The following is a 10,210-nucleotide window of genomic DNA, read 5'->3' on the forward strand; positions in this document are numbered from 1 at the left end:
TAATCACTGGTGATCATGTTGTTTTCGTATCAACATACATTTATAAAATCTTGGAGTTAATTACTATTTTTTTTTATAGAACATTGATTTAGATGTTGTTCTTTAGTGACTAAGGCCCCGTTCCGGAATGTAGAATAAGTCCTTATTTTTTAAGAAGACAATTTCAAGCTCAAAAATAATGAGTTTATTAAAATTTGAATATGCAATATATATCTTATTTGAAAGATCTCGATGAGATCTTTTATACGGTGCAAAAAAAATTAAAAAATTATTTTCTATTTACACTATTTTTGAGTTTGAAAATGTGAAATAAGTACTTATTTTTTAAGAAGGTGTTCTGGAACGAGCCTAAATGATTGAGTTACGTTAAACTAAAGTAATTACTTTATTAATTCAATAAAAATATTCTATCCGTCTCATTTTGTTGTGCCCTTATTCCTTTTTTGGAATGTCCAAAAATGATGCGTTTGTTTCAAAAATTTTCAATTTTAGATGTCCATATTACCATCTACCCCTCATTTCTCCCTCCCAAATTCAAATTTTGAACTTGATTTGAAAGAAAAGTAGAGCAAATTTGATTTGTCTCCATTTTCTCAATGACATAACAAGGAAAGTTGACAAAAAGTCTTAAGTTACAAATGGGTAAAATGGTAAAATTGACACAGTCAATATAATTATGATATTTTCTTAAATTACGTAATAATCAAAATAGGCACAACAAATTGGGACGAAGGAAGTATATATATTTGTTCTATAAAAGCTAGAACTAGATTAACAACATAATTGAAGTGATGAAATTCTAAAACAGAAAAGCTTTCGTTTTGGTTCTCAAAACCCAACTCCTCCCTATGCATACGGTCACTAATAAATTTCTCTCTATCTCTCCATTTATTACCCTCAAAATCTCATTCAAAACCGAAAGCAAACAAAATTAAGGATTTCGAATCTCTCATCGCAGAATCAAGAGGAATCTGTCTGGAAGAGTCTAAAGATGAATTGAGGATAAAAATGTCAGACCAAGGAAACCATTGTGGCACTAACAAGAAGACTCGTGGCATTATCACCACCCTATGTGGTATAAAACCAAATACTCTAGTAATTTACTATTCGAGTCAATGAATTGCTACTATGATTATTTCTTGCCAAGGATAGCTCCCGCGAAGCCATTTACTAGAAAATCGGAGATTTCGAGAAGGAGAGAGAGAGAGAGAGAGAGCTACACAATGGCGACTCTACAGTTGTTCATGACTGATTGCTCCAAGCGAGTAGGAATTAGGCAGAGACCAATACCATCAGGAGGTGGAAGCTCAAGAACTTGTGCTATGAGGAGCAGCAAGCTGCCGGTGTGCGGTGGAAGAATGATCACAAACAATCACAGTGGCGAAAGAGGAGGAGGGTTCACGAGGGCGTACACTCCGGTACCGATGGTGATCGAGCAGTCGGAACGAGGAGAGAGGGCCTACGACATCTTCTCTCGACTCCTCAAGGAGCGAATCATCTGCATCAACGGCCCCATTTTCGACGACACCGCACACGTCGTGGTTGCCCAGCTCCTCTTCCTCGAGGCCGAAAACCCCTCCGATCCCATCTACATGTACGTGAACTCCCCCGGCGGCTCCGTCACTGCAGGTTGCTTGTTTTTTTTTTTTTTGCTCTCATTTCAGTTCATTAGGGTTAGGTATTATTCTAGTTAAGTCACATAATTTTATTTTATTTTTGATCCGATTAAGTCACATAATTTGCGCCCACGAGCTTGTGCTTATTAAAAAAAAATATCCCAAGCTATTCTAGGTTAAGTCACATAATATTCGCCTACGAGCTTGAGCTTGATATCCCAAACTATTCTAGATGACTAGGTTAAGTCACATAATTCGTGCCCGCTAGCTTGAGCTTTAAACAAAATATCCCAAACTATTCTAGGTTAAGTCATGTTGATGTCAAAATCTGGACGGTCAATCCGAGCTTCGTCTTCGAGATGGTTCCTGCAAGAAGTCCAATGACTGGAGGGGTTTCAGTCGCAGACCCTCCGATGGTTAAGTTAATATATGGTTGAGAAAAGACTGTTTGCTCTGTAATTCGAGGGATGGAATAGAGAGCGTACCTTGCACACCATCTGCTGTTTCTATACTACTTTGCACGACTGCCAACCACGGTGGTGATCGTGGAGGAGGTTGTCAGCGGTTATCTCCAGTAATGGGCCGCGGAATCCGGAAGCTAGGTGCATGTGAGGTCGTGGGCGACCCATGACCTCCCCCCGGGGTTATCGAGAAACACTATCCCATACGTGCGATCGTGGGACAGTCGCTCTGCAAGAATCAACCCGGTCGGCCCCTCGTAAGCCGACCGACGACCCCTGGGACAGGTGTCAATCACTTATCGCTCGGCAGCCATAGTACAAAAATCCCCTCATCAAGTCACATAATTCATGCCCACGAGCTTGAGCTTTTTAAAAAAAAGAAAAAGAAATCCCAAACTATTAAAATTCGCAAGAGCGAAGAATTGAGAGTGCCAGTGCACATCGAGGATTAAGAGCATGAGCGGAGGGTCCTTCTGAATGAATGATTACGTGAGTAAGATTCTAGGGCTCAAGTTTTTACTCCTACTTAATTTGCATTTCCTTCGACGAACTAGTACCTGGTATGCTTCTTGATCCAAATGCTTGGGGAAATTGGGCATTTTTTGGCTCATGATGCCAAGTTCATGCTCCATTTGACATGATTTATCTTGCTTGTGGAATAGTTATTTTCACCTGTTGCTTAAATAAGTCAAATAGTTATCTTTCTTGTCTCCTTTCAATTCACTCATTAGGGTTATGTATTCTAGACTTAAGTATTGGATTTAATTTGCATTTCCTTCATTGAACTGATACCTGCTATGCTTCTTGATCCAAATGCTTGTGGAAATTGGGCATTTTTGGCTCATGATGCCAATTCATGCTCCATTTGACACGATGTTAAATCTTTACTCTGCAAAAAAAGTTACTTTTATTTATCTTGCTCGTATTTAACTATCTTCTTCAAAACTCGTTTATGAGTCTGGGCGGCCTCTCGACTCATTGTCAATTGGTCTTGGGTTGGATGCTTTAACATTCCCCCGCGCGTGCGACCCCCGACTCGCACGTGGAGAGGTAAACAAAGGATCCATAACATGTGGATCACAACAAACAATGGTGCACTTATGGCACAAACAAGGGGGAACAAATTCTCTGAAACCCTAGCTCTAATACCATGTTAAAGCATCCAACTCAAGACCAATAAACAATGAGTGGAGAGGCTTCCCAGGCTCATATACTAGTTTCGGAGAAGATAATTAATCAATGTGGGACAAACTACCAATAGATATTACCAGCAGAAAGATTCTTATTTTGGTGTCTAATACGGAAACCCTACAACAACTAACTTTGGACACGATGTTTCAGTAGTGGACCTAGTGGTTAAGCTGAGTGATTATATGATTTGAATAATAATTTACCACTTGAGGCATGTAAAGTAAATTATAGGGTTACGACGGTTGATCATTTGTTGTACAATACATGTTTCCCTTCTTTTTGTTCCTTGAGTGTACTCTTGGCTGCAATCATAGAAATTAAGAAAAGCTACTTCCAGATAATGTTTCGCAACTTTATCGACTAATGGTAGGGTCTAGAGCGAGATGCAGCCATGTTTTAAGAAGCAACAAGGACAAACTTAAGAAACTAGAATTGTTTGATTAACTAGTATCTTTTGAAAGCAGGTTTCATGTAGTTGATGATTTTGGATAATTTAGGAAGATTTTTGTTTGCTTTTTAGTTGTTTAGTAATCTCCTTAGAAAGAAGGTTCTTATAAGCTACTTGCAAGCATCTTGTTGACAAATTGGTTGCATGTTTTCCACTCGTCCTGTCCTTGTTTAGTAGTCTTTTTTTGTTTTTTCCATTCATAGGTACTTAACCAATAAGTAAGCTATTAGATATCATACATGGGACTTTAATAATTATTTCAGGGGAGTAGGTGATGATTCAAAATTTTAGATTTTAGTGTTCTTTTGTAGCCTTGTGTGCTGCGACAGCTGCCTTTAGGGCTCGTTTTTGAGCCCCATAGCTTGTGGAATTGGGCCTTCGCTTGCTGGATTTAGCAAAGTCAGCCTTAAAAATCATATTTCTGCATATTCTCGGTGTTGGTACATGCTATTCGAGTCCATCTACAATGGTACTTGTTCGAACCTCCAACTAATTTACATTAGTTTTAGTATTAGTATTAGAGCACGTGAAAATCCTTGAGTTTGCTTTCTTTCACGAGTCTTCTCAACATGGTAATAAACACGGACCTTGACAAGTGGTCCCTTGATGATAGGATCAGTATTATTGAACAAGCTATTGATGATGTAAAGAGTAAAGACTACCCTTGAAGATAAAAGAAAGTAAAACAATGGACATTTTCAACCTTTGGAAGATATGGTAGGCCTTATTCTAAAGGAAATTTCTCAAGGGAATCGTTGCAAAGGTATTGTGGATCCACCAACTTCTTCATATGCAGCTGATGAACATACATTTGAATGTTCAATTGAAAAGCTACAATTGCAGCCAACATGCATAACTGCACCAAGGCACAACATATGCCAGCGGACAAGAAGGCCATCGTCATGTGTGTATTGGAGGCCAAGGAAAAGGGCAAGATAGGCAGTCATCCAGAAGCCTCCACACGTCCTTCTGCTGTACCTCCTTCAGAGAAACTCTTCCCCTAGATATAAGATTCCCCAGATCATCACAAGTGGTTGTTCAGACCAGATCCATTCGCCCTTATCACCGTATGATATGGATCCCATACTCATATATCTCACTGCCTCTCTCTCTCTCTCTCTCTCTCTCTCTCTCTCTCTCTCTCTCTCTCAGATTGCGTTGGGTTCTCTCCTCCTCCGCCTTCGGCAACCCCGAGTCTTCGAGAACTTGTTGATCTCCCCGGATCATCTTTAGGCCTAGCATAGCCCCTCAACCTTACACACAACTATCAAAAAAAGCTTATTTCTAAAATTTCATCACCCTCACCAAGGAGATGAAAGTATTGCTGAATACACTGAAAAGTTTTGTAAGTTGTTCCCAAGAGCAGGAGTGTATGAAGTTGAAGTACTCGCTGCAAAATACAAAGCTGGGTTGTGAACTGCAATCCAAGATGACGTGGCTGGCTTTAGGCTATGGCCTGTGGAGGAGACATACCAAGTCGCTTTACTGACTAAAGAGGAAATGAAGCGGCTATGTACTATGTGCAAACCACATTAAGTCCTTCAGTTCCTGCACCAAAATCAGCACCTCAACAGCTTAAAGCCTTAGACAAGTCAAAACCCACTTGTTTCAAGTGTGGTGACAAAGGCCATATTGCTAGCACATGGCCTAATTGCAATAAGTCTGGGTACACAACAACCAACCACAACCCCCTCACATACACGTGGGGCCCACACCCAATTATGGGTGTGGGCCCCACGTGTATGTGAGGGGGTTGTGGTTGGTTGTTGTGATGGGTGTGGGCCCCACGTGTATGTGAGGGGGTTGTGGTTGGTTGTTGTGTGTGTAGCATGGTTGGCCTAATTGTGGAGTTACTATAGCAGTGCGAGAGAATGAAAACGAGGAAAGTGCCAATGAAGAAAACAAAGACAGTTCAGCTATGACGAGGTTCATGCTGATACAATTGAGGAGTTGCACTGTTGTCAATCTCGAAAGCATTTACTTAACCCAACTCATGATTGGATGCGTGATTCTATATTTTGCTCTAGCGCAGTCCCATATGGGCTGTATTACACATTGATTCTTGGTAACATTTTGTTTCACAAGATTTTGTTCAAAGGTTGAGGCTTAAAGAATTGCCAATTGCAAAACGGCATTTTATCTCTTGGCTACATTAAGGTAATAAACAAGTTAGCAAAAGATGTTAAATTTGTTGAAAGTCTTTCAAGAGGAGATTTGTCGGGCAAGGAAGTCTCGTGTGAGGTTGTTCCTATTTCAACTTCTCAAATTTTATTGGGGTGACTATGGATGTATGATAAAGCCGGTATGCATGATATGAGGGCAAATGCATATACAGAGTCAGTTTGATCACTCTCTGACTTTGACGTAAGAAAGCTTGCCCACACCGGTCACTTGAAGATACTCACTGTAATTTGTCGGAGCCTTATTTCATTCAGCCAGGGGGATTAATGCTGCCAAGTTTTAAGAACAAACTTCATAAAGTAGGATTGTTTGATTGATTAGTATTTTCTTGAATGCAGGATTGCGTGTAGTTTATGAATTAGGGATAAATGCTTTTTGCATGAATGCTTTAATTTTTTATTGACTAGTACTTTTTTGTCCTTATGATTTTGTTGTGACAAATCTTTTTTTTCTTCCCAATCAGAAAAAAGTTATCTGTATGTATAAAATGCTTGTTGCATGCTAGTGGGCCTGTGGCTTACTAAAGGTCACTTTGATTACACGTGCTGATTATTAGAATTTGGCTATAGTTAGGCAGGCTTTTCCTTATGTGGATAATTGCTTGGATTGATAAGCAATGTTTTAGGACATTGTGGTAGTTAGGGATGAAAATTCCACTAACCTGATTAAAGTCCATGTAGAGTTCTAATCTGTTTTTTCCTTTATTGAAATAAACTTTGTAAGACACCAATTCTGATGGTTTGTTTATTTGTTGTGACTGTTGATTTAGTAAATCTAATGTTGTACCTTTTGGCGTAGGTCTAGCAATTTATGACACAATGCAGTACATTCGGTCTCCTATTAATACCATATGTATGGGTCAAGCTGCATCAATGGCTTCTCTCCTCCTGGCTGCTGGTGCAAAGGGTGAGAGGCGGGCCCTCCGAAATTCAACTATAATGATTCATCAGCCTTCAGGCGGGTATAGTGGGCAGGCTATAGATATGACCATTCACACAAAGCAGATAATTAGGGTTTGGGACACACTGAATGAATTGTATGGAAAGCATACAGGGCAGCCCATAGACATAATTCAGAAGAATATGGATCGGGATTATTTTATGACACCAGAAGAGGCGAAGGAATTTGGTATTATTGACGAGATTTTGGACAAGAGACCAATGGCTCTAGTTGCGGATGCTGTTGGTGATAAAGGCAAAGATAAAGATTCAAAGTAGTCTTTAAGGGTCAGATTTCATATCTGGGCCTTTTTTCTCCTTTTTGTGTTCTGTTGGAATTTTTTGCAGATGTGGATGCCTAATGAAGCTGAGATTATTGTGTATGGGTATTGTTAATTTGTTACCACCTTTCTAATAGTTTTTATTTCTTGTTTTTCTGTTATTACCTTTGCTTTTGTTCTTTTATATAGCTGTTAGTTTGGCTGTCTGTTCCAACTGTTCTATTATTTTTGCTCTCACATGTTTATATTGAGGCCTATTAACTGTTTTTGTCTGTCCATACCTATGGCATATCACCATTTGCAAGTAGACCAACCCTTGTATAGCTATTTCAGTAGGGATGGCAATTTAAATCGACCTGATGAGTACCCCAAACGTAACCGAAGTTTTTCCTCGAACGATAACTGAAAGTTTCCCCGCATAAGAAATATCTGTTCGGGTTCGGTTCGGTTATGGGTTGTCTGCCCAACCCGACACCTGACCCTTATTGAACGCAAACTGTGAAATTACAAAATTACCTCTTTATATAAATACTTTATAAGGATTTTTAGACTTTTACACTTCCAAAGTTTAGGACTTCCAGAAGGATGTCTCCCCACCCAAGGAAGTCAGAAGGGGCGCCTCCCTCTAACCTCTTCTGCGCAACTCTCTCTCTCTCTCTCTCTCTCTCTCTCTCTCTTTGTGTTTCTTCTTTTATTTGATGGTGTTCCTCCTGGGTCTTCAAGACTAAGGCTGTAAGTCTTCAAACTTTCAGGATTTTGTTTACAGATGACTGGATGAACATAATCTCTTGTAGTTGTGGGTAGCCCTATTAGAGAATGAACTGTTGACCTATTTTATTCATCTTCTACCGATTCATATTTGATGGGAAACAAATGACCTATTTTACTGTGATTTTGTACCTCCATTCGGATACCCATTCTGTTCGGGGAATACCCAAGTCCTGTTTCGTTCGGGTATGGGAGAAGTCCTCTCCCCCATTCGGTTATCGGGGCGGATTAGGGTAGGGTAATCGTTTCGTGTATCGGGTACGGAAATTCCCATTTGCCTTTGTCAGTCCTAGCTATTCGATTCTGCCTGGTATGATATCCTTAGTTGTTTTTGTTTACTCAAAAGTCTTATAAGCCGGATTTCTGTCGAAGATGTTGGGATATGTATTTGCTTGTTTATGTCGATAATATGACAAGGCGATATAAGTGAAAAATTTGGTTGGCAGGTTGGGGGTTCCAGATCGAACGAAGACTTAAAAGGCTTTAGAAAGGGATGTTCTGAAGTGCTGGTTAAGGGCCCAATCCAAGAAAGGAAGCTGAGCCATTTATTTTTTCGAAACTTTAATATGATTAAGAAGAATGATCTTTGATGAGTCTCGAGGATTCTTCCTTTTATTGTTTGCGCATTTTACGTTAATTATATCCTTTCTTCTCTCACTTCATTCATATTCTGGAGTATCTGCTTTCTTTTTCTGTGGGTGTTGATACTTACTATCTACTTACAACTTCAATTCATGGCATTTTGAAGTAACATGAAAGAGGAGCTTCGTATGGCCTGTGCTTTTAGAAAGGTGTCTGGTGCTGAGAAGTTTTTGGGTGCCGGGTGTGGTACCTTGTCGGCAATCCCAGTCATCCAAACGTGTTTTGGATGGTCCGGATTTTAGAGAAAGAAAAGAGGAGAGAGATTGGTCGGGTGAGAGAAGAGAGGGAATAAATCTGGACCGTCCAAAACACGTTTGGAGGGATTGCTGACAGATACTGCCATGCGGTACCCAGTACCCGAAAATTTCTCAGTCAAGAGGATTTAACTTTTATGTACGTATTCTTCTGCAATTCGGCAATTGCCGGAATTGGGAATCAACCATAGAGAACGGGATTCGAACAAGAGGTTATTTTTCTGTCTGCGGCTTTGACGTAAATCTGTGATGAATCCTTTCTTTCTTAAACTCTATCCTAAGTCCTTTCTTCTTTCCCTTTCCCTTTTTATTTTACTGGTAAGCCAAAAAGTTACCCATCGCTTTGTTTCACCCGGGGATTACGTCAAAACAATCCCAAAGCCGAGGGCCGGTCGAGACAAACCACTATACTGAACTACCTATTGGAAAACACTTGTGCATCACACTAGGTATGCCGCTACGAGTTCCTCTGTAACACTTTAGAGCAAGTACACGAGTTTAGCTAAAATATGAGCTAAAAATGCTTGTGAACTGTGTAGATTTTGCTATTCTTTAATTTCACCACTACACCAATACTATTCATTTTACCTATGCTTTATTTAAATATCATTTTGCTGGGTTCTATGGAACTACGTGTGCTGGGTTGGAGGAGGGAGAGAGGAGAGAGATAGCTTAAAGTAAAAATAATACTACTAGTATTTAATTCTGAAATTCCTTTTTCGCTATCAAATACTCAAAAGCAACGTAATAAAGGAACGAAAAGCAATAACAGGTGAACACAAGAATATACGTGGAAAACCCCTTAAAAAGAGAAAAAACCACGGGAGGAAATCGAACCACTAAAAGTAATCATCGTGCAGTTACAAACGATCTTAATTAAAACAATCGTGAATCCTCACCGACTGACCAAAGATCGATTTGTCGAATCCATGTACACCGCACCAAGTGGTTGATTGCCGCACGCCTTGAATCCACAAGTCCTCCGATATTCTTCCAGAATCCACCGGAAGAATGTTTCAACTAATTGGAGCAATGGTTGAAAAGAACGCTTGGAGTTTATGTAGAAAGATTCATGATCACCGAATCATATGTAACTCCAAGAGGTAAGAACAGTCACCATTAGTCGATACTCGATATTGGACACAAAAGTAGAGAGCTCTAATATCTTTCGGTAACGTCGAAATCCCAACCAACCGTATATAAATAGATAGAGGCAAAAACTGTCCAATTGCTCAAGCACAGGTGAAAACTCTTTCAGAATTGCTCGAGCACTGAATTAATGCACGTTCCCTTATTTCCCCCACTGATTGCGTGATCCCCTTTCTTTTGATTTGCTTATTTCCCCTACTTAGGGCTGTAAATGAACTGAGTCATTCGCGAACTGTTCGAGGCTCGGTTCGGTAAGAGCTCATTCGAGTTCGATTCGTTTG

General features: G+C 39.9%; 1 protein-coding gene across 1 annotated transcript; it reads left to right on the forward strand.

Moving 5' to 3' along the window:
- The first annotated feature begins 1,043 nt into the window (after window positions 1-1,043).
- On the forward strand, window positions 1,044-8,550 carry LOC131324831 (ATP-dependent Clp protease proteolytic subunit 2, mitochondrial-like). The gene is made up of 3 exons (XM_058356974.1): window positions 1,044-1,629; window positions 6,696-7,123; window positions 8,331-8,550. The coding sequence occupies exons 1-2, from the start codon at window positions 1,071-1,073 to the stop codon at window positions 7,112-7,114; spliced, it is 978 nt and encodes a 325-aa protein (XP_058212957.1). The 5' UTR covers window positions 1,044-1,070; the 3' UTR covers window positions 7,115-7,123; window positions 8,331-8,550.
- The last annotated feature ends 1,660 nt before the right edge of the window (window positions 8,551-10,210 follow it).

This window comes from Rhododendron vialii, chromosome 4a, assembly GCF_030253575.1.
Source record: "Rhododendron vialii isolate Sample 1 chromosome 4a, ASM3025357v1".
NCBI lineage: Eukaryota > Viridiplantae > Streptophyta > Magnoliopsida > Ericales > Ericaceae > Rhododendron > Rhododendron vialii.

Bases quoted from the DNA above. Each gene is read 5' to 3' on its own strand.
- LOC131324831 (XM_058356974.1), top strand. From the start codon at position 1,071: ATGTGGTATAAAACCAAATACTCTAGTAATTTACTATTCGAGTCAATG. The intron at 1,630-6,695 runs GTTGCTTGTTTT...CTTTTGGCGTAG, and splicing joins CGGCGGCTCCGTCACTGCAG to GTCTAGCAATTTATGACACA.